The following is a 24375-nucleotide window of genomic DNA, read 5'->3' on the forward strand; positions in this document are numbered from 1 at the left end:
CTCTCAGGAGTATGCCCAGCCTCAAAGTTTCCAGGCAATTTGCACAGGAAGCTGCCCAAAGGAGCGGCCTTACCAGCCCTGCTTGGTCAACCTTGGAAAATGTTCCTGATTGTGTCCTGGTTTCATTTTTAAATGGTTATTAGCAAAAAAGGAAAGCATTGCCCAAGGTAGATATTGTAAATAGCTCGGGGGTTAAATCATACTAGAATTCCTGCTGTACCAAGTATTGGGGACGATTAGTAAAAAGAAATGCAGAGAATGCTGCTAGGGAAGCGTGGAAGTTTCCACCCTGCCAAGGGCAACACTGATGGGCAGGAGCAGGCTTTTGACTCTCTTGCCCTCTGGTGGCCAAATGCCTGCTAAATTCCTGCTCCTTGCACTCTCTGGTGCCCTTGGACTAAATGCTCTGTCTCTGTAGTGCGTGACATAATTAAGGAAGATTCGAGAAGATGCAGGTCCAGGCAGATCCTAAACCCCAAAGCCAGCCTGAGACGTGCTTGGATCCAGGGAAGAGGTGTAGACGGCTGTGCTTCTCTGCTGTGTCCTCTTCTGACTTCATGGGCCAGACACTCCCGGGCCAGGTTTCAGGCCCTGAGGATTGAATCTGCCCACGGTTGCCTTTTACTTTCATTCATTCATTTGATAAACATTTCCGGAATGCCTACGATAGGTCAGGCACTGTGCTCGGTACTGGACATAACAGCTGACATACAGTAAGTCCCCTACATATAAAGGACTTCCATTCTGAGAGTGAGTGCATAAGTCCAATTTGTTTGTAAGTCCAACTTAGCCCGGGTACCCAACTAACACATTCGACTATATAGGACTGTGCTTTCATAGGTTTATAATACTTTTCAGACAAATAATACATAAAAAACAAACACACAAAGTAAAGAAAGCATTTTTAATCCCTACAGTATAGTACCTTGAAAAGTACAGTAGTATTATGATACATATAGGGACTGGCATCGAGTGAACAGGCAAGAAGGGTCACTGATAGAAGGGAGAGGAGGCAGGAGAGGGTAGAGCTGAATTATTGCCAGCAATAGGAGACAGAGGGCAAGCTGCAATTTCACTCATGCCTGATGTTGATGGAATGCAAGTTCGCATCTTTGGAAGTGCACAACTTGAAGGTTCGTAGGCAGGGGACTTATTGCATTTTGTTATGATGTGGGGTTAAACCAAAGAGTTTACACAGAGCTCTAGAAATCACACTCAAGGCAAACTGGACACATCACTAGGCACAGGAATCTTAGAACTGTAAAAGGACCTACATGACTAATACATTTTTAGTTGAACTCCAGTTTTTCTGCCACATCCTTTTTTTTATAACTCATACCTACAGCTTCTTTTTTGATAAATGGTCATGAGACTTCTTGGCAGCTATTCATAATTTGGTACACCGTAATCAATCAGATTGCATGTAATACAAAATTAATGCCATGTGAGGTGCCTAGAGCTAATCCTAACTTTATTAAAAAAAAACGAGTGCCTTGGCAGAATGTTGAATTTTCCCCCTTTTCCTAGAATGTGTAATGCTGGTTACTGACGCTGAAATAAAACGTACCAACAGGAAGCTGCTAGAACAGCGGAGTTGTTTTGGAAAGAGCTGGGTCTATCTGTGGTCGTCCTGACCTGACTGCTGCTGAGGCTGCTAAGTCGCTTCAGTCGTGTCCAACTCTGTGCGACCCCATAGATGGCAGCCCACCAGGCTCCGCTGTCCCTGGGATTCTCCAGGCAAGAACACTGGAGTGGGTTGCCATTTCCTTCTCCAATGCATGAAAGTGAAAAGTGAAAGTGAAGTCGCTCAGTAAGTGTCCGACTCTTCGTGACCCCATGGACTGAAGCCCACCAGGCTCCTCCGTCCATGGGATTTTCCAGGCAAGAGTACTGAAGTGGGGTGCCATTGCCTTCTCCACCTGACCTGACTACATCAGTGTAAAAACGGAGGTGAGATGTTGATATGTCACCTAACATTGTTCAGCTCCACGAGGTTATCTTCCCAACTTCTGCCACCTCACGTGCGATTCATCTTTACATCGTGCCAATTCCACTTCCTAAAGTCATTCTCAAATCTACCTGCTCTTGATGCAAGCTAGCATATAGAGGATGGATAACCAACAAGGTCCTACTGTAGAGCACAGGGAACTATATTCAGTATCCTGTGATAAACCATAATGGAAAAGAGTACAAAAAATAATTTATAGACATGTGTATGCATGCATGCTCAGTTGCTTCAGTCGTGTCTGACTGTTTGTGACCCTGTGGACTGTAGCCCACTGGCTCCTCTGTCCATGGGATTTTCCTGGCAGGAATACCAGAGTGGGTTGCCATGCTCTACTCCAGGCAATCTTTCCAACCAAGGGATTAAACTTGTGTCTCCCACGGCTCTTGCATTGCAGGTGGATTCTTTACTGCTGAACCACTGGGGAAGCCCATAGACATGTGTGTGTGTGTGTGTGTGTATAATTGTATCACTTTGCTGTACACCAGAAATTAACACAGTGCTGTAAATCAACTATTCTTCAATTTTAAAAACTGAAAACTTGCCTTCAACTTTCCCTTGAAATTTAAAAAATTGACTACTTGTGTATTCATTTTTGGCTGCACTGGGGTCTCCACCACCGCGCGCAGGCTTGCTCCAGTTGCGGTGCTCGGCCTTCTCTTGTTGTGGAGCGTGGGCTCTAGGGCCCACAGGCTTCAGCAGTTGCAGCTCCTGGGCTCAGTAGTTGTGGACCACGGGCTTAGTGGCCCCGTGGCAAATGAAATCATCCAGGACCAGGGATCGAACTCATTCCCCTGGATTGGCCTGCAGTCTTAACCACTAGACCATCAGGGAAGCCCTCCCTTGAAATTTAAAAGTGCTCATGTTTCAAATCAACAAATACTTTCTTAAATGATCATAAAAAAAAAAAAATCTACCTGGTCTTTTAATCCTTACTTCCTCCTAAGTTCAGATTCTCATATCTCTTTTTCCGTACTGTTATAATAAACATTTAGTATAGTTCCTTTTCCTGCTTCTCTGAAATCCACTCTCCACATGGATTGGTCCAAAATACAGATCATGACTCTATACCGCTTGCAGGATAAAGTTCAAGCTCTTCATACAGAACTTGTGGAACCAACCACCACCTGTCCAGTAGCATCCACCATCACTCCCACATCCTGTCCATCACCTCCCTGCCAGGGTCCTTGGTTTGTGGACATTTGAAGCAATATCCAAAAACAAAAATCTACTTCTGTGCTGCATTGCTTATGGATTCTTTCCTTCATAAAACCAGGGAGCCTTGAGGTGACCAAATCCCTTTCTAAACATACTATAAATGCATCCTCAGAGTGTTGTATTGATCAGATTCCAGGAATCCTGCCCCCGTCAGCTGTGTAGGATTCTCTGGCTGATTCTCTTTGGGTGCCCAGGGTTGTATGAATTGGATTTTAGTCTCAATATGAGGTAAAAATGCTTTGGCTATAAAGGTCTATTTTTTTTTTTAAGAAAGGTTATTGGTGGGGCAAAGGTGGGGACCCCAAGTCTGTCTAACTGGAAGAACAAGCTGTTCCTGGCAGGTGCTTCCTACACTAAATTTCAATGTGTTCTAACTTTCCCAATCAGTCTTACAAATGTGATGTCACTGGGCATGCCTCATCCAAATCTGTTCTTGGTATTTCCATTGTGTTTAGGTTACTAAGGTCGGTGCATTTTTATCTGTGTTGAGAGCCCTATGGGTATTGAAGAAGTGCCAAAATAGATTCCCTGAACTGAGTAGGGAGGGAATGCCTCTGTGTATCACCATGTGGGAATGGCCCGGTGAGCACCAAGGGGTCTTGGGCTCTTCCCAGCAACATCACTTTCTGCTTAGACCCACCAGCCTTAGTCACTTGTCTGGATCTCTCAGGGATCACGACCCACTTGTGGATGATAAAGGCTGATTTATCATGTTATCACTGAGACTGATGAATTGCCTATCACGTTCTGCTTATTCATTGCCCACACTAAAATGGCACTTATGATGTGCCAGGTTCTGTTCTTCTTTATCCTCAAAATAACCCTGTGAGATAGATACTATTATTTTTTCCATCTTTAGCAGGAAAACTGAAATCACTTGCCCAGGTTGGCATAGCAAGTAAGGGATGGAGCAGAGACTCAGGCCTGGACTCAGTCTGTGCTCCCTCCATGCAGAAATATTAGCAGCTCAAGGTGCCTAAAGCCATGTGGTCTCTCTCACTTTAGAGCTCAGGCTCTGTGTAAAGATAAGGCCTCAAGACCTAGGCTGTAGGGACTTCTCTGGTGGCCCAGTGGCTAAGGCTCTGAGCTCCCAGTGCAGGAGGCCTGGGTTAGATCCCTGGTCAGGGAGCTAGATATCACATGCCACAGCTAAGAGTTCGCATGCTGCAACTAGACATGGAAGACCCTGTGTACTGCACCTAAGACCCAAATCACTCAATAAATATTATTTGTGCAGGCAAATCAATAAATATTTTTTAAAAAGGAATTAGGCTGTAGTGTGTATGTGTAGACAGTACTGGGGCTCCAGGAAGAACACTGAGAATGAAGCATAAGTGGCACTCAGCTCGCTTCCATGAGTCCAGTTGGGGCCCAGATGGAAGAGCTGCTTCAGAACGAAGAGGAGCCAGTCTGAGTGATTACCTTTCCTTCCCAGTACGAACCTGGGTTGTCTGGAAAGGCAGTAATAGAAGAACTGAGATATCAGGTGGTCATTAAGAGGGCTCAGTATTTATCTAGCCTTAAAGCCTTCATTTTACAGATGAGAAACCCCAGGGTCCAGAGAGGTTAAAAAAACCACTGACCCAACATCACACAGCTCAAGAGTGAACAAGAGTTTGCCTCCACATAATTTGAGGACCTAAATAAAACAGCACTTGAAAATAGTATTTATTTGGCTGCCCCAAGTCTTAGTTGTGGCACCCAGAGTCTTCGTTGCAGTATGTGGGATCTAGTTCCCTGACCAGGGATGGAACCCAGGCCCTCTGCACTGAGGGCACAGAGCCTTAGCCACTGGACCAACAGCGAAGTCCCCCAAACAGCCCTTTTTATTTTATTTTGTTTAATAAACATAGGTTTCTAGTAATATGACCTTTTGAAACTATCTGCATTCATCTCTTCATTTACTTATTTATTGGCCACACAGCAGGTGGGATCTTCATCATCTTATTTATTTATTTAAATTTATTTTTTATTTTTTGGCCGCAAGGCATATGGGATCTTAGTTCCCTGATCAGGAATCTCCTGAACCGCTGGACCGCCAGGGAAGTCCCCCCAAACAGCACCTTTTAAATTACTAATTGCCTGCCTCTGTTTTGTTATCTTTTGTTTTTTTGTTCACTGGGCCGCGCTTATTGTTGTTGACTCTTTCTTCTTATTGGGTAAATGCAGAGGCTGGTTTGATGGTCTATGTAATTTCTGGGTCATAGTGACTCAAACTTGTGTGAAATGGATGAGCTTCTCCTTGGGAGAATTTTTAAACCAGGGTGGGCGCTGGCAGGGCACTTGCTTTTGTGAACAAATAACACGGAGAAGGCGGGAAAGGGTAACAGAGAGACATTGTCCGTGACTCCAGCAGACACGCCATGAAACGGTCCGTTTATTAGAGTTCCTGACTAATTACCCTGAAGCCCATCTCTGCCCCTCCCCCTCGACCCCCCCCCATTCACTCTAGCCTCCATTGTGCCAACATAATCACTTTCTAAAGTTCAGATTTGCTCCATTCACCCCTCATTGCCTATAGTTTGCAATGTAAACTTCTCATTTGAAATGCAAGAGCCCTCAAAATGGCCTTTATTTTATCAGTCTTCTGCCAGTCAGCACCCCCATCATCAACTTTTTAACTAAAAATTTAAAAAAAAATTGAACTATAGTTGACTTACAATGTTGTATTAGTTTCAGATGTACAACATAGTGATTTGATATTTTTATAGATTATACTTCATTTAAAATTATTATAAAGTTGGGGCTATAGTCCCTGTGCTGTACATTACATCCTGTGCTGTATCTTATTTATTTTATACCTGGTAGTTTGTACTCCTTAATCCCCTTCCACTGTCTTGCTCCTCTTCCTTCCTCCCCACTGTAACCGCTGTTTTACCCTCTATCTAGAAATCTGCTTCTGTTTTGTTATATTCATTCATTTATTTTTTAGATTCCACATATAGGTGAAGATATAAAATATTTTGTCTTTCTCTGACTTATTTGACTAAGAATAATAGCTGCCAGGTCCATCCATGTTGTTTCAAATGGCAAAATTTCATTCTTTTTTTATAGCTGAGTAACAATCCATTGTGTATATACCATATCCTCTTTATCCATTCATGTAATGATGAACATTTAGGTTGCTTCCATGTCTTGGCTATTGTAAATAATGTTGCTATGAACATTGCAGTGCATACATCTTTTTGAATTGGTGTTTTCATTTTCTTTGGATATATACCCACGAGTGGAATCACTGTATCATGTGGTAATTCTATTTTTAGTTTTTTGAGGAACATCTGTACAGTTTTCCACTGTAGCTGCTGATCCCCACTTGCTGGAGGTCAGGCCTGGGGGTGGCATAGAGAAGCTTCCCCAGCAACTTCCTCAGAAAGTGCTTGTGAGCTGGGCAAGCCTGGAAATATCACCAGCTGCTCTCTGATCGTCTTTTTGCTTTGTGCACCAGTTTGCCATTTATCCGTGTCCTGGGGTCTTATGCATATTGGGTGTGGGTGTGTTGAATGAGGTACATGTATATGTGAGGGAACGGGTAGAAACTACCTGTTATCATTTCATTCCTTGCAACTTTGAAATCAATCATGTCACACAGATAAGACTCTTAATATAGTGTTAGGGAAACCCTTGCCCAACTTCTAATTATATTTGATCCCACTTAGCCTTGTCCATATAAAGTTTGCAAAAGGAGATAGTTCAATAGCAAAACAACATAATCTGGGAAACACTGAATTTTATGCACATGGGGATGAACACAAAATTCCCTGGAGCTAGAAGGCAGAGAAGCTGAGCCATGGAGTGGTTGTTTGCTAAATGCTGGGCATCTTCATTTGCATTCCCCTCCTACCCCAGTATCAGCACCTCACATACCCACTTGGCCCCAGAAATCAGGTCCTTCATTATTAAAACTGTTTTTCCCATCTGCAAGAAATATAAGTTCTCCCCATCCCTTAAATTCTGGGGGCTGGGGTGGGAGAGAGCAAAATGAAATCACTGTAAAAACACTTAAGTTTTGAAGCACGTGATTGGCTTTCAGGCGTTGACTATAAAACTAGAGGGTTGAGATGCTGGAGAGCTGACACTCGGGGTGGGCTGGGGTTGCTGCAGCATCCATCACCCCCACCCTGGGGCATCCTGCACCCCTGGGGGCACCCCGCATCTCAGGAGTGCCCCGAGTCTGAGGATAGCCAGGTGCCCTCGCAGCTCCCACAGCGCCACACGGCCTGTGTGGGGTGAACGTGGCCAGCTCTGCGCCATCTCAGCGTCACATGCAGCCTTCTTGGGGTGAACTGAAGGGCCATGTATTTGCTTTGACCCTTCCATTCTCTGCTGTCCATATTCTCCTACAAATAAAGTTTGTGGCTATTACTCAACAAAGCTGAGAACTGATGACAAAACTGAAAAAAAATTAAATGCGTTATTGAAATAAAGTCTAGTTCAGCATATGCTTGGCATTAAAGCATATGGAGGCCATCAGTCCAGTTTCAAATGAGTTTCCCTGCCCTGATGGGGAAGGCGAGGAGTTCTGACTTCTAGAAGTGGGGGCAGAGGCTCAGTGTAGGGAGCAGTAAGGACCACCCCACCTACTTTGGGCTGCAGGAGGCAATTCTAGACCCTGCTTTCTGCTGAATCAAGGTCATCTCTAGGGAGGACTCTCAGAGCCCCCAGGCCTCACCCCTGTTCTGGACAGGTGTGACTTCCTGGCCATGCCTCCCCCAGCTCACGTCCTAGGCTCTTTCCCCTACTGGCCAGTCCGGGCTCCTCTCCAGCATCTCTGATGGCTGGTTCCAGCCTCACCTGCTCAGGGAAGCCCTGCCCACCTGGAATGGTCCATGGTGGTAGAGAAGCAGCCCATGGGCTAACACACGCAATGCACACCAGATCTTGATGAGCAGAAATGATGCAATGCCTGATGCCACATGGCTTGTACAGCAATGCTCCCCCCCACCCAACCCCAATAATACCAGATCCAATTCTATGGTCAAGGGGAGAAGAATTTTAGAAACCAAGTATACACTCCCTTTTGCGAACCCTGACTTGATTCTTCATTTCAGGAGAGCAAAAGGAGCTGGAATAATTGAGAGATCTCCTTGGGCAGTTGTGAGAAAAAAGGATAAAAGATCCTACGTAGAGGGGAGGGATAAATTAGGATATTGGGATTGACATATACACACTGCTGCTGCTGCTGCTGCTGCTGCTAAGTTGCTTCAGTCGTGTCCGACTCTGTGTGACCCCATAGATGGCAGCCCATCAGGCTCCCCCGTCCCTGGGATTCTCCAGGCAAGAACACTGGAGTAGGTTGCCGTTTCCTTCTCCAATGCATGAAAGTGAAAAGTGAAAGTGACATCGCTCAGTCGTGTCCGACTCTTAGCGACCCCGTGGACTTCAGCCCACCAGGCTCCTCCATCCATGGGATTTTCCAGGCAAGAGTACTGGAGTGGGGTGCCATTGATAACTAACAAGGACTTGCTATGTAGTACAGGAAACTCTTCTCAGTGCTCTGTAATGACCTATATGGGAAAAGAATCTAAAAAATAATGGATATATGTATATGTATGGGCTTCCCTAGTGGATCAGTTGGTAAAGATTCTACCTGCAAGACTTAGCAACTAAATCAACACCATCAAAACTGATTTGCTTTGCTATACACCTGAAACTAACACAACAATGTTAATCATCTATGCTGCAATAATAATAATAATAATAAAAAGATCCTAAATACTTAGCAAGTATAACAGGGCAAAGGCTGACCACGATACAGGAGAGATGGCAGCCTGACTGGCATTAACACTCCAGACCTCAGTTTGCTCATCTGCAGAATGGGAGAGGCGAGTGGGGAGAAGAGAACCCCAGGATCCCAGCCTTCTGGCTCTGTGATTGGCTCCCATAGTTCTCATTGCCCTTTCCACTCCCAAGAACTCACTGCTTTGAGGAAAGCCACGTGGACAAGCCCAAAGCAGAAATAGGCCCGGGAAGTCTCTTTCCAGCGAGGCCTCACCAAATATTCCATGTTGAAAGGGTTCATAATGGCACCCTTGGGAAAAGCGAGGCAGCCAGCAGGGCGCTTACATTTGTGGAGGTTCTCACCTTCTGTGGATTCCACCCTGGAATTCTGTGGAATACGTTGGGGTTTAGCTCACTCCGGTAGAAGAGTTGCGAGCATCTACAAGTTGCGATTCTCACTTAAAAGCTGCCACCTAGGATCCAGACCGGGTCTGCAGTGACCAGGGTCTGGCACCTCCCCACCATGGTGCAGACAAGACAGCATCGCCACAGTGGTGTGTAGACAAGGCCTGCTCTCTCCAGTATCTACCAACTTAAAAGAGATAAAAAGAAACCCCAATAAAAATGAACATCAATGGATTCTCTGGAAAAGAAAGCAAATCTGCTTAAAGCATTAACACATTGGATACAAGTGTGGCTCATACTTATATCCACATGAGGAATTTGTTACGACGTAGGGGAGAAAAGTTCCAGGACATCACAATAGAGAGACTAAGGGGGTTGTGTGTTGGGAGGTGGAGGAGTAGGGGGGAGGCTCTTGGCCACTTCACTTCTCCTTGGCCTGCAGGGTCTCCTTGCAGCAATTAGGATTTTAAGAACTGTGAAGAAGATGGGTTATTCTCTGGAGAGAAGGCTGGAGCTATAAATGATGACCTGGTCGCATCTGTGAGACCTTTGTCCTAGACACAGAAAGGAAAACTCTGTTTTGATGGCTGAATCATGCAGGATATTGTATTCTGGAATCTGTGTTTCCTGATGTGAAACTGTTAGTGGGGTTTGTAATACAGAGATGAAGTTCACACATTTAATTAATAAGTATGTTTCTCATGTGAGGTCTGTGTTGGAGAAATTATTATGTTCATTTCACATTTGGATACCGACGGTATGGAGGGCTTATCTTGAACTTAGGTGACCATCTGTGCTGGCTTGCCAGGGACAGTCGTAGTTTCTGCATCTTGTCCTGTTGTCATTATTAACGGTGTCTCCTTTCCCTGTCACAAGTGGTCTGGTTTATATTTAAGTATACGCTCACGCTAGCCAGCTGACACACTGCTGGCAACAGGAGGGTTGAAGATCTTGCATTTCATTCACCAGATCATCCATTGAAGCAAATGTTTTCCCAGTTGTCAAAAGTCCTTGATTTCTGACTTGCAGAGTTGCACACAACAGCACCTCCTTTAGAAGAGAAGATTCATCACACAACAGACCTGAGGTCTCTGGTTGAAACATTGTGGCTTGTTTTTCACTTTGTTTTGTTTGATTTTCACAGTTATGGAAACCTTGGAAGATTACATTTTATGACTTCAGCAAGCATTAATTATTTCTCTTGTGTCCCAATGTCATATCATTTTAAGTTATCCTGTTCTTAATAGGATTTAAAGTAAAACAGAAAAGAAAAAAATTGAAACGTAGCAGCATGATTCCACGAATGCTTATTCTAGCGATTTTTTTCTTGAAAAACTTACACGAAGAAAACTGACATGCTTTCCTCAGCCCTATAATTAAATATGCCTGCCCAGAAGTCATACACAATATTTATGATTTTTGTGATTAATGTCCATCATAGTAATGCCCGTTGAAATTGCATTATCACAACCAATAATGGCTCAGTTCTGTCATGAGTTTGTTCTGGGTGCAAAATCACCAGTTCTCCTTACATCACTAGTATCTCATCAGTTGTCTTCCTTTTTAAATGACACTTCTCTGTGTCTTAGCTCATTGGGAATCATGAATTGCCAACATATGGTGCCATTAACCAAGAAATCATCTTGTACCTTTCCTGGTTAACTGAAATGGAGTTGAAAATATAGCCTGATGGTAACTTTCTTGTAGGTCTTTATGTGTCTGCAGGTAAATCCACATTTCAAGTGCTTCCCGCTTTCTTTAGGCCTTTCACAACAAATTTCGAAGGCTGGTGGTAGGCAGGTTGGTTTGTCATAGCAATTTTTTTTAACCCAGACATTAAATGAAACCGAAAAGCTTCATGTACGTCTAGTTCAAAGAGTGTTTCTTCCAGAAAGAACATCCCACAGTAATAGCAATGACAATAATAGTATGTTTCATGAAGATCTGAATTATTAAACGAATGGAGATTGCAGAAAAGGGTTACTGTTTGCCAGAGACCCCACTCAGAGAAACTGACAATCAGCAAAAAGTTCTCAGCGAGGTCTTTGCTTTGGGGAGCAATGTAGAGAATAGTGCCGTGGCATTAATACAGAGCCTCTCCAACTGTTTTCAGTTCCTGTTCTCAAGGAGGAGGAACAAAGGGCCAGTATTAGTACGATAGAAGCTTTTCCCCATAGTACGATCAGAAAGTTTGACTACTCAAGAGAACGTGTTTTACTGTAAATCTATATCTAGATTGCATGGTTCTTAATGATTTATGTTAAGTATCTTCATTGCTAAATGCCTTTTTCTTTTGTGCACTCCCTGAAGAATCTTGCTTCAAGGAATGTCTGCAGAGGCCAGAGTCAGCTTCGCTTGTGGGGGAGGGGAGGGTTCCAGCCACAGGGGCTGGGACACATAGTTCCCCAAGGGGGTTTCTTGGGCTGCCAGGGAACTAAGCAGAGTGCAAGATGGGTGGGAGAGCCCCCATCTGGCTTATTTGAAATCGACAAGAGAGTTTATCTGCTCTTACACTTTCCAAACAGCCCTAGGGAAGCAGAATCTGCATCAAAAGGTGCGTCTTTTCTGCCTGGATTGAGCTAGTCTGGAAGACCCCTGAGTAGGCCAGGGTGCTACAGATTGTTGAGGACAGACCGCCCTTGTAGGTGCCTTGCCGTCTCCTTCATCCTGGGGTTTTTGCCTCTGTACTGTGTCAAGAGACAGGCAGAAACTGCCAGGAACAGGCTCTCCACACATCAAATCAAGGTGGGTTGGTGTCACAGCCGCAAGCCCAGGGACATCTGCTTTAGGCTAACATCTGGAGCTGCCCTGCCGTGCTCTCTCCTTCTACCCCACCCCCATCCTTTCTGGCATTAATAACTTGAAGACAGATACTCAACAGCTAGACAAGGACCCAGATAATCTGGACCTGGGGGCCTGAACTCAGATCCCTGCTTCCTGAACACTCTGAACCCAAGGAAATAATGAGGTTAAAAGGAGATTCGTCTGGCCTTTGCCGTAGGCCACCAATACAGAAAGTGTGTATAATTAGTTCCTCCTTAAAGCAAGATTACCAGGTCAGCCTGTTGCAAAGTCACGAGGTCCTTGAGATATCTGCCCCCGTCAACCCAACTGCCTGCCTTCAGTGCTACTGGGCTTGGCTTTAACTTTCTTCTAGATCCACCACATCTTCTTGGGTTTCAAGAAAAATCCTTTTAGGAGTTGAGGGGGGCTCTTCTTCCCTTCCTGATGTGATGACCTTGCACGATGACCTGATGTGACTTCCTGGCATGACTTCTTCATGGGCTTCCAAATCTTTTTTCTCTGAAATGGCTAAAATATGTCCCCCACACTGCCAAAGTACACAGGTGACTCAAGGACAGAATCTGGAGGGTAGGCCAGTCATTGTTCTGCACACACTCTTCATCTAAATTAATGTAAAACCTTGTCTGAATGATATGTAAACTGGGCCAAGCCTTATGGTCAGCAGGCTAACCATCCTCCTTCCCCCCACCAAATAATGGGGCTCCTACAGATTAAAAGATCACCCTCTTCCTAGGTAGTGTGTGATTTGCCCATATCTGAAATAGCAGCATGTACATTGCACAGATTATATACCTTTTTTTTTTTTTTTTTTTTACATTTTTGTGGACATTATGCTTCCCCTTTTCACTTTCTGGGAAATCGGCCAGGGTTTCAAGGACCGGGTAAAGAACAAAATAAATGTTTGTAGGTAGTTTCAAGGGAGAATGAGTATGCTGGATGCAACTCTGTCCATCCAAAGAAAAGCATTTCCTTTCTATTTTAATGAACTGGAGAGATTCAGAAGGTTGATTTTACTAGTTTACTTTTCAGATTTGTGATCAACGTGTTAGTGTGTTTATGTGTGTTGGGGAGGAGGAACTGTTGAGAAAGTGTAGGCAAAGGAGTACAAACTTTGAAAAGTCCAGCTGAAGAGACAAACTGATTGTGTGCAAAGTCAGCTGTATCTGTCTGTTAATCAAGCTCTAAACGCTTGGTGAAGAAAGTGTGTAAGAACCTTCAGCATAAAACCTGTCCTTCTCGTTGCCCCTTTTAAAAGGGATTTCACTGAAATTTGGGACGTTCCGCAGTCGGCTGTTCCTTTTTCAGGATATCAGCCTATTTGGGTAGGCTGATTCTGTGAGATGAAAGAGACGGAGAACCGGCTTCCAGCAAAGGCTCCTGCCGGCGATCCCGGGCCATGTTTTCCTTCCCCAGCTGCGGAGTCGCCGCAGATTGCCTTGGGGGGGCCCGCGTGGGTCCAGGGCAGGACAGCGCATCACCTGTTGGGGCCTCGGGGAAGCGCGCGGCGCGGGGGCGGGCGGGGGGCCCAGCCCGCATTCCTCAGGGAGCCGGCGGGCGGACAGACGGACGGACCCGGGGACGCGCGCGCGCGGAGGGACGCGGGAGGCCGGGCGCTGGAATGCAGTCTTCCCCGGCGAGAGAGACTTTGCACGGGAGTGGAGAGTAGTTTGGGGTGGGGTTTCGCACCGTCCCCTCCTCCCCACCCACCGGGCCCCCTTCCAGGCGCTTTCTGGAAGCGTTTTTTCAGAACGGCGCTCTGAAGTTTAAAGACCAGAGAGGAGCCTGGGCCGGAGGCAGGGACAATGGAAGAAAACGAAAGCCAGAAATGTGAGCCATGCCTTCCTTACTCAGCAGACAGCAGACAGATGCCGGGTAAGTAAGAGGCTCTCATTCAAAGATGGAGTTACGGTTCCGCGTGTGCCTCGCGGCTGGCTGCTGCTTTTTATAACTGCAGAGCGAGCGCCTGGCACAGAAAAGGCGTATTTCTTGGGGTGGTGCGTTTTCCCAACTCAGTGGAGAGCTGTAGGCTGGACTTTTTTTTTTTTTTTTTTTAATTTCTGGCAGGATTTTCTTGAGCAGGCAAAGAAGTGGCGGGGTGATGTTACATTGGTAGCCCTGTAAGCCGTCAGTACTTGCTAGATCTCCGGGCAATGACAAATACATCGCCCAAAGCAGCTTTCCATGCTCACTGCTCCAGTCGCGGGAGAGAGGAGCTCTTTCTGGAAAGGTCTCTCGGGGACGGCAACACTTCCATTCATTGGTTGGGGGGATTCCACGAGGCACAGGCACGTCGGAGGCAAGTTTGGTCGTATTTGAGAGTTAAATCGCAGAGTTTGGGGGTGTTTTCTTTTTTTTCCGGATCGGAACAGCAGGGGAGCACTTGTCCATGTAGAAGAGAGATGGAGCTGTGCGAATTTTCTGTATGCTTGAATTCAAAAGTTGGGAGCTGTTAAGACAGTTCTGATAGATTTTCTCTGAGCAGTTTCCCTTTGATTGTGTTTATAATAGACTTGTCTTTTCCGTAGGGAACTTCCAGAAGCATATGTCGTTCCAAAGAAATTATGCAGTGGGGTTGGGTGGGGAAAGGGCTACTCGGCTGGGCGGTCCAGTGTCTGACGTCTCTGACTCCGGAGCCTACCTTGCATGCACTATCGCGAAGGCAGCGGGTTTGGACCCAGCACAATCCAGAACCCTCCCCTCCCCCACCGTAGCCCAGGTTCATCCAGGGGCCAGTTAATAGCCATGCTTGCGGGGCTGCAGTGCTGTGCGTGGGAGTAACAACAATGCACAGGGGAAAAGGTGTGTGTTTTTTAAAAAGGCAAAAGGGAAGTCACACATGACTCATCCACACTGAAAATGCAAAACTAAGCCAGACAGAAGAAAATGCAATTAGAAGAGATAGAAATTCCCCCCGGTGAAAAGCAGGAAACTTTAAGACCAGTGAACCCTGGAGAATCCCAGACTCAGAGTCCTCAGCTTGTTGTCTGTGTGTGTGCTGTCAAAGCACAAGACTCTCCTTCGGGGCCCCTACGCAGTGGGGCCCCCTCCCCTGCCCTGTTTGATAGACAGGGTCCTGCAGCAGGAATTCAACCTCTGGGCTTCTGCTGCATTACGAAATACTCGGAATCTAGAGGTGCAACAAGAGAGTGGAACTGATTTAAGAAACAATTTACAAACAACCACAGCAGTTCAGAGACCCTTCAGAGACTGAGATGGTGGGACTGATGCAGTGTGATCACCTTATTTCATTTATTCACTAAATATCAAGCATCTGTTCTGTGGGAGTCACTGTTTTAGCTTCTGGGGATCCAGCAATGAACAAAATAGATGAAAAGCCCTTGCCTTATATTCTAAGGGCCAAGTGTGGGGGAGGGGGAGTGGAGGACAAAAACAATAAACAGATAAGTAAAATAGCATTTTATATGGTGGGGTTGCCATATTTTGTCAAACAAAAATAAAAGAGGCTCATTTAAATTTGAATTTCAGGTAAAAAATAAACTTTTTTTAGTATAAGTATATACCATGCAATATTTGGGATACACTTATGCTAAAAATTATTCGTTGTTTATCTGAAATTCAAATTTAACTGGGCATCTTATGTTTTATCTAGTAAGTTCATTAAACTGTGGGGGAAAATAAGGCAGAGAAAGCGGATATTGAGTATGGAGGGGTAGGGGTGAAACTGTAGTAGGGTTGTTAGAGACGGCCTCACTACTATGATGGAGGAGGTGGTTACAACCCACTCTGGGGTTCTTGCTTGGAGAATCCCCATGGACAGAGGAGCCTGGCGGGCCACAGTCCATGGGGTCTCAAAGAGTCGGACACGACTGAGTGACTAAGCACTGCTGTGATACTTGAAGGGACATCAGAAAGAGCTGAGGGAGGGAAGAAAAAGGGCATTTTCAAAGAACAACATGGGGAAAGGATGGATAGAAAAGAGGTTAAGAGAATTCTAGGTCCTGTCGGGTAGGGCCTCTGATAGTAAGGACTTCGGCTTTTATTTCAAAGGAAGTGGCAGCTGCTGGCGGGTCTGAGAGGTTTCTTCAGAGGTAGTCCTAGGTGCTCTACTGAGAATCACCTGAGTGGGGTTGAGGGCAGAGCAGGGAGCCCAGTTAGGAAGCTTCCAAAGTAAACCAGTCACTAGCTTGAATCAGCAGGTAGGGGAGTAGAACAGGTGGTCGTAAGAAGACAGACTTTAGATATATATTGAGGATGAAACTGAATTGGCCAAGGGATTGGATATAGGATATAAGAGAGACAGAGGAATTGGAGATGACTTCAGAAATTTTGGTCTGTGCTTCTGGGAAGTTGTCATTTACCTGAAGGGGAAAGTGTTGGAGAGGAGTAGCGGAGAGGGTGTTTGTGGCTTGCAAGTGGAGAGCAGAAAATCTTTTGACTATGGTAGGATCTGGAAGCTTCTCAGGCATCCAAGTGGAGATGTTGATTGCAATTTGGATATTTGTGGCTGAAATTTAGAAGAGGGGACCCAGGATTGTTAGAGATGGTCCAGGATTGGGTCTGTGTGCAGAAGAAGGCTAGAAAGGTGGCTGGGGAGCGCGTGAAAGGGGGCTAAGAATTCAGGTTAGATTTCTAAGATCCCCACTGAGTCCTGGGTGAAAATAATGCTGTGAAGGAGTGTGGCCTCTTCTCCAGTTCTTTGATATGCAAGAGAACCATGCAAAGGAGGCCAGCCTCTGATGGCTGCATCACCCATGATTCCTTGTGGGCTTGATCATATTTGGCATTGTGAGAGTGAGAGTGTGGTATTCGAGGGCAAAGACCATGACTTCTTTGTCTTCACATCCCCAGAACCTAACAGAGCACCAGGCATGAGACAGCGATCAATAAATATGTGCTGAACAAACAGCTAATTATACCACACTAGGGCTTTGAGTTTATCAATCTACAGATAGATAAGGATCCTCTGGGTGATCGTGTAACTTGTTCAAACAGAGACAGTTTTGAGAGTGAAAGGGACCGCTATGAATAATTTCAGTGGGACAACAGTTGTAACCCAGAACTGTTTTGGCAACTGGGCATATGGTTACCTTGAGAATAATTCTTATCGATGATGCTCCCGGGGCTGAAGCGTCAGCTGCTGGGTAGTAAACAGTGTGAATTGCAGAGAGGTGCTTAGTAATTAGTGGTTGAATTTGAGTCTAACTATATCATGCTTTTTTTTTTTTGCCGTGTGCCGTGTGAGATCTTAGTTTCCCAGCCAAGGATGGAACCTCTGCCCCCTGCAGAGGCAGCACTGAGTCCTAACCACTGGAGCACCAGGGAAGTCCAATATTCTGCTTCTTTTGAAGGCCCTTGGGCTCCCCAGAGTGGTCCTTAGGATGCCCATGCCCGCCCATAGCAGCCCTGCGGCGACTGCTTTCACTCTGGCCCCAATGTCTTGAAACCCCCTACCACCCCTGATTCACTGGGGTCTTAAGATACTATATTCACTGTGGTAGTAATCATTTCACAGTATGTAACTATCAAATCAATTTATTGTACACCTTAAAATCAGATAAGATTACATGTCAGTTATATCTCAGTGAAGCTGGAAAAAAAACCGTATTGGCAGCCTTGCAGAGTACAGCCCTGGCAAGGGAAGTGGTAGGTGGAGGGGTCCCTGGGGGTCCCCAGACATTCTGGTCTTTGCTCCAAAGCATCCTCTAAACTTGCCCATCAGTTTCTGTCCCTTATCCTGTTTTAACCTTCAAAGCACTTATCAGTCAGTTCAGTTCAGTTGCTCAGTTGTGTCTGACTCTTTGCAACCCCATGGACTGCAGCACGCCAGGCTTCCCTGTCCATCACCAACTCCCAGAGCTTGCTAAAACTCATGTCCATCGAGTCAGTGATGCCATCCATCTCATCCTCTGTTGTTCCCTTCTCCTCCTGCCTTTAATCTTTCCCAGAATCAGGGTCTTTTCCAATGAGTCAGTTCTTCACAACAGGTGGCCAAACTCCAAAGTTGGAGTTTCAGCTTCAGCATCAGTCCTTCCAATGAATATTCAGGACTGATCTCCTTTAGGATGGACTGGTTTGATCTCCTTGCAGTCCAAGGGACTCTCAAGAGTCTTCTCCAACACCACAGTTCAAAAGCATCGATTCTTTGGCGCTCAACTTTCTTTATAGTCCAACTCTCACATCCGTACATGACCACTGGAAAAACCATAGCTTTGACATTCATGTTACATATTATCTGTTTGTTGTCTGCCTCCTTAATTATAATGTGCCTCCCCTATGAGGGAAGGGAATTAAGTCTACTTTGATCACCACTTCACTACACTTCCTAAGTCCTTTCAGTGTACAGAGCAGGCACTCAATAAATATTTGCAAAAAGTAAATCAGTCAATCAGCAAACCAACCATTGAGACAAGAATGCTTTTCTGGATAGGGGAGGGGCTGTTCCTATTTTGTGTAAAATCTCTACCAAAAACCTCTTTTATTTACTTGTGTAAGATTTTTTAGAGGACTCAACATAATGGACTGGTTTCAGCTGTTAATTTTTGTGCCAGTGTGTCTCCGGTGGTGATTTTTTGATTTTAACAAGGGAGCTGGAAAAAAATGGAGGAACTCTGTGCGTCCCAACAGAATATGTGATACCTAGGAGTCAGATGACCTGATTGCTGTAATGTCTGTGGTTTAGCATAATCAAGGTTAATTTTTGCTTTGAACACTGGAATGTGGACATTCCTAGCCAAGTGGATCGGGGTGGTTTACCTCCAGGTGACCCTGGGACCCAAGTCACCCAAAGGACATCTAGTTGTGATGTCAATTCCCCAGGGTCTTGGAGGTTTCTGCTGGAGCTTTTGCACTTAACTGGCCAAAGGGGAAAGAAGAAAGGGTAGGAAAGAGGACTCAGGAGGTCAGGGGCCAGGGCTAACGGTGGCCCACGCAGTTTCCTCCCACGTTGCATTGAGCGGAATTAGAACAAGATCCCAACTAGATGAAGGGGACTGAAAAACAGGATTTTCTTGTGTGTGCACAGAAGGATGTTATGGTTTAAATACACAGACATACCTGTGACTGCTGCCATAGTAGATCGGAATGCGTTGTACAGCCAGACATAACTGTAGCTCCCCATGATACTCTAATGCAAGAGAGCGTCCCAACACAGTCTGGAAAACGACACCTTAGAGACAGCTAACCAGGAGCCACTATGAAGCAGTGGGAGATTCCTTCCCCGGGAGGACTGCTGCTGCTTCTAAGTCATGTCAGTCGTGTCCAACTCTGTGCAACCCCATAGACGGCAGCCCACCAGGTTCCCCCGTCCCTGGGATTCTCCAGGCAAGAACACTGGAGTGGGCGTCGTTTCCTTCTCCAATGCATGAAAGTCAAAAGCGAAAGTGAAGTCGCTCAGCCGTGTCGACTTCTAGGGATCCCATGGACTGCAGCCCACCAGGCTCCTCTGTCCATGGGAGTTTCCAGGCAAGAGTACTGGAGTGGGTCGCCAGTGCCCCCAGGAGGACAGGATCCTCCTAATCTGATCCAGGAGTAAAATCTCAGGAAGGCCATCCACCCTGTTCTTGGCTCTCAAATGGCAAGCAGGCATGGAACGCAGGAACAATGCCAGGTCCAGATCCCGGTTGCAGGTCAGCTGACCCAGCCCAGGCACCCTGAGTGGGGGCCGTGAAGCCAGTCTCGGCAGCTCCTGTGGTCTCTTGCCTGCAGGATAATTTGCTCTGTGGGTGTCTTCCTTGAGGTGACCTGTCTTCCATAGTCCTCTGCCTGCCTGGTCCCTGCCCCTCCCCAGCCCCCCACTTTCTACTTTTCCTTTCCAGAAGTGTGCATCTCAGCCAAGAAGCCCTTTGAAACTCGCAAGAGTCTCTCTCTGGCACTTCGGTCCTCTCAGTCCCCACTCCTGCTCCAGGGAAGGTTGCTGGGGACCGTTCTCCCCTGGAAGCTCCCATCTTGCTCTTTGCCCTGCAGGAGAGGTTACTCTGTGCTGACAGAGGCTGGGAGGGGCAGGAAGGGGAAAACTGGAAACCTTGTCTTCAGACTCCAGCTTCGTTATTTGTTTGACATGGATTCCCAGAATAGCAAACAGCCCGACACACCCAGGCTCAAATGTTAGCACCAAAGTGCTTTCCAGACAAGGGTCAGAACTGAGCTTCTGTTTCCAAGCCTCGGGCAGTGTGTCCGCATGGACAGTGGAGTTGGTGGGACTCCATTGGCTGTGGAATTGTGACTCCACGTCCTCTGCGGCTCCCCTTTGATTGTTTCCTCCTCAACTAAAAGGTCCTGTTCTCCCCAGATGACCGGAATGGGAGAGCCGTCTCCTCTGCCTCGGGCGTGGGAGTCGATCGCTTCTAAGAACTGTGTCTCATAGAGAAAAAAGCTCCAGTGACCCCTACAGGGTCATGGTAAATGGGAATGGGTTGTACAGCCCTTTGTGTAGGAGTTGTACAGCTGGGTTGTACAGCTTCGTGTGGTAGCCGCATTGGTTTGTTTGTTGTGGGTGCCGTAAAAGTGGAGCAGGGTGACCTGCAAGCAGATGGGATCCAGAGCTCAGTGATCCGCCAGGCAGGCAGGTGGGGCTGAGGGAGTGGTGGGTCCCCAGGGCAATGAGAAGCCAGTGCATTTAGCCACTGGTGCATTTACTGTCTCTGCTGTCCTGCACATTGCATTAAACCTCCTTAAGCACCTGGAGACATTTTAGAAGAATCCACGAGACAGTAAAAAATGGAAAAGTAACCTAAGGTGGGGGGCTTCCCAGGTGGCACTAGTGGTAAAGAACCTATCTGCCAGTGCAGGAGACGTAAGAGACACGGGTTTGTTCCCTGGGTTGGAAAGATCCCCTGGAGAAGGAAATGGCAATCCAGTCTAGTATTCTTGCCTGGAGAATCCCATGGACAGAGGAGCCTGGCGGGCTACAGACCATGTGGTTGCAGAGAGAGGAACACAGCTGAGCAACTTAGCACACAGCCTAAGATGGATGTGACCTTCTCAGCGTCAAGTATGAAGAGGGTTGTGGTTGGAGGGTCAGCGAGGTGGGGCTGCTCCAAGGTGGATGTTGACAGATGACCCTGCACTCCAACTCTCTCCCTCCCTCCTCCTTTCCCAGTTTATTTCAAAGAACGTGGAAAACTTTTCAGTCTCCAAGAGACTGCTGTTCTGGCTGTTTTGACCTTCTCTGAGGATCCTGAGATGAAATAGGACAGTTCTTGTGAGTTCATGTGGCAGAGCAAGGCCCAGTAGAACTTTCTGCCCTTGTTGGTAGTTGAGGAACATGAGTGTGTGTCCTCCTGGGTGGATGTGTATATTTGTGTGTTATGTCCACGTGAAGAAATCACCTTTTCAGAGATTCCATTTTGCCAATTAATCTAGCTGTCCGGGATAACTTTTAAAATATATTATTTGCATGATGTCACAAGTAATCAAGGGAATTCCCTGGTGGTTAGAATTCTGCCATTCCACTGCAGGGGGCACAGGTTTGATTCCTGATCAGGGAACTGAGATCCTGAGTGTCACGCTGCACAGCCAAAAAAAAAAAAAGTAATTGTAAAAATCCATTTAGAAGTCAACTCTGTTGTATCAAGTAGACAAAAATTTGACTAATGAAAAACTCATGTGCACACACTCAAAAGCATAAGTTTAAATCTTTGCAGATTGCCCACGTATTTCCCAACCTGAGATGTGACATTTTCCGCACCTGTCTTTATTCAATAGCTCCTGTTACCTCTGTGTCATTAGAGAAGAGACCACAAACAAGGTAGCCATCACCAGAGGAGTAGGTTGCCATTTCCTTCTCCAGGGATCTTCCCTACCCAGAGATTGAACCTGCGTCTCCTGCAGTGGCAGGCAGATGCTATACCACTGAGCCACCAGGGAAGCCCCTATGTGATGAGAAGGTAGAGTGAATAAGTGGAATTAATCTCCCCAAATCTTTTTTTTTTCCCCCAACTCAGAGGTATTTATTGGATCCTCACTAATGATTTTTTGGGGCTTCCCTGATGGCTCAGTGGTAAAGAACCCTGCCAATGCAGGAGATGAGGGTTCAGTGCCCGGGTCAGGAAAACCCCTGGAGAAGGAAATGGCAACCCACTCTAGTACTCTTGCCTGGGAAATCTCATGAACAGAGGAGCCGGGGATGGGGGGTGGGGAGGGGTGCTACAGTCCAGGGGGGTCACAAAAGAGTTGGACATGACTTAGCGACCAGACAGCAACTAATGATTAGCGTGGGTTGGGTGCTAAGGGACATTGAAAAGAAAACACACGCATGAAAGCTCATAATAGTGACAGTCAACTTCTCACAGCTTTCTTATTGGTCCTCAGTATTGGTAACACAGGTAGTGTTATTGAGCTCTGCATTTTGTAGGTAGGGAATCAAGACAGAGAGACAGTAGATGGCTTGACTGAAACCATATGTACAATAAAGAGTGGAGGAGGGCTAGAACTCAGGGCTTTTAATTCTGATCATCATCTGTTCCCTACCTGAGAAAGACTTCCCTCAGCAATTGTGTGTCCCTTGAGGGACTCCCCTGCTCAAGGCGATTTTCAGTGGACGATTTCTCCTGTCATCTTTGGAGGAAAAGGAAACAGTTTCCACTCATTCTTCCAGATGTCAGTTCCATGATTTCAGAAGTGATTTGGGCTTCTCTCATTTCATGCTGGTCTCACAGACTTTTTATTTTACTTATTTAAAAAATTTTATTGGAGGAAATTGCTTTACGGTGTTGTGTTAGTTCCTGCTATGCAGCCAAGTGAGTTAGCTGTGTGTATACATATATTCCCTCCCTCTTGGACCTCCTTTCTACCCCACTCCCCGATCCCATCCCACCCCTCTAGGTCATCGCAGAGCATCAGGCTGGACTCCCTGGGCTATACAGTAGCTTCCCACTAGCTGTCTATTTTACACATGGTAATATATATATGTCAGTGCTAATCTCCCAGTTCGTGCCACCCTCTCCTTCCCCTGCACCATGCCCACATGTTCGTTCTCTACATCTGCCTCCGAGAGCCTTTTTATTTATTTTTTTCAATATCTTTTGAACCAATAGTTCTATCTTCTCCCCCTTCTAAAGGTACTGTTGAAGTTAATGAATAGTAGAATGAACTAATTGGGCTGTTTTTTCCTTCTCTTTCCTCATCAGTGTCTGATGGTCTGATGGAGAAGCTATAATTAGCCATGTAATGAGAAGTGAACGGTAAACAAGAAGAATTACTCCCAGAATACTCATCTAGGGGTGAAAAACTGCAGCAGGGAAATGAGCCCACGTTTACAATATTTTCTGTGTCTAACCAACAGGTGTTGTACCTACAGTTCTAGGTATAGGTATTTCTAGGTAAAGAAGAGAAAAACCATGTTGACGGCACTGCCTTTAGAGGAGCTGGTTTATGTATGAACTCTGAACACTTGTTGGTTTATGTCACTGGCATCAGGTTTTAGTTCTTGGGACTTCACTGGTGGTCCATTGGTTAGGATTTCACCTTCCACTGCAGAGGGCACAGGTTCTATCCCTGATCGGGAAACTAAGATCCCCACATGCCTCATGGCCCAAAATCCAAAACATAAACTGCAGAAGCAATACTATAACAAATTCAGTAAAGACTTAAAAAAATTAGTTCTCTGAGACTCAGCTCTAGATCTCTTAAATATTGGGTGTGTTTTCTGTACTTAACTTTTGAAGATAAATAATTAGTAAATACCCTCTTAAATTGGAAATTTATTAAAAAAAATTTAGAGTATGTTTATAATAATACATATTTAAAAAATAAAAAGCTAGAGACTTCCCTGTAAGTACAATGGTTAAGACTCCATGCTTCAAAAAAAAAAAAAAGAGAGAGAGACTCCATGCTTCAATTGCAAGATTTGTAGGTTTGATGCCTGGTCAGGGAACTAAGATTTAAATTTGCATATCTAATACCAGTTCAGCCATGCTTAATTTATTAGTGAAAACAGTGAGGCGAGAGAGGTCTCATCATTTGTCCTTAATCTAGGCTTGAAGGCAGGATTCCTGCCTTCAGATTATAAAATTGTAAGAAGTGCTGTTACTAGGATGAAACTATGTTTAAAAATAAAGAAATAATCATAATCACTTAAGTTAACTTTTCCATAGTTACAGATGAGGGTGAAGGGTAATCCAGGTTGTGTTGCACTGCTAGTCACTCAGTCCTGTTCGACTCTTTGCGACTCCATGAACTGTAGCCCGCCAGGCTCCTCTGTCCATGGGATTTCCCAAGCAAGAATACTGGAGTGGGTTGCCATTCCTTTCTCCAGGAGATCTTGC

At 45.7% G+C, this 24375-nt stretch overlaps 1 protein-coding gene across 18 annotated transcripts in view; it reads left to right on the forward strand.

Moving 5' to 3' along the window:
• Positions 1-24375, forward strand: part of KIAA1217 (KIAA1217 ortholog) — a 436407-nt gene that overhangs the window by 74546 nt on the left and 337486 nt on the right. For 3 of the 18 annotated variants that reach the window (XM_070802051.1, XM_070802058.1, XM_070802076.1), the window contains exon 1: positions 13746-14023. The exons of 2 other annotated variants lie outside the window; for them this stretch is intronic. In XM_070802051.1, coding sequence (XP_070658152.1) covers positions 13954-14023 — 70 coding nt within the window. In that variant the 5' untranslated portion in view covers positions 13746-13953. Of the gene's footprint in view, positions 1-13738; positions 14024-24375 lie in introns of those variants that run through there. 13 more of the 18 variants (XM_070802077.1, XM_070802078.1, XM_070802072.1 and 10 more) reach the window with 8 other exon arrangements.

This window comes from Bos indicus, chromosome 13 (genome assembly GCF_029378745.1).
Source record: "Bos indicus isolate NIAB-ARS_2022 breed Sahiwal x Tharparkar chromosome 13, NIAB-ARS_B.indTharparkar_mat_pri_1.0, whole genome shotgun sequence".
Lineage (NCBI taxonomy): Eukaryota > Metazoa > Chordata > Mammalia > Artiodactyla > Bovidae > Bos > Bos indicus.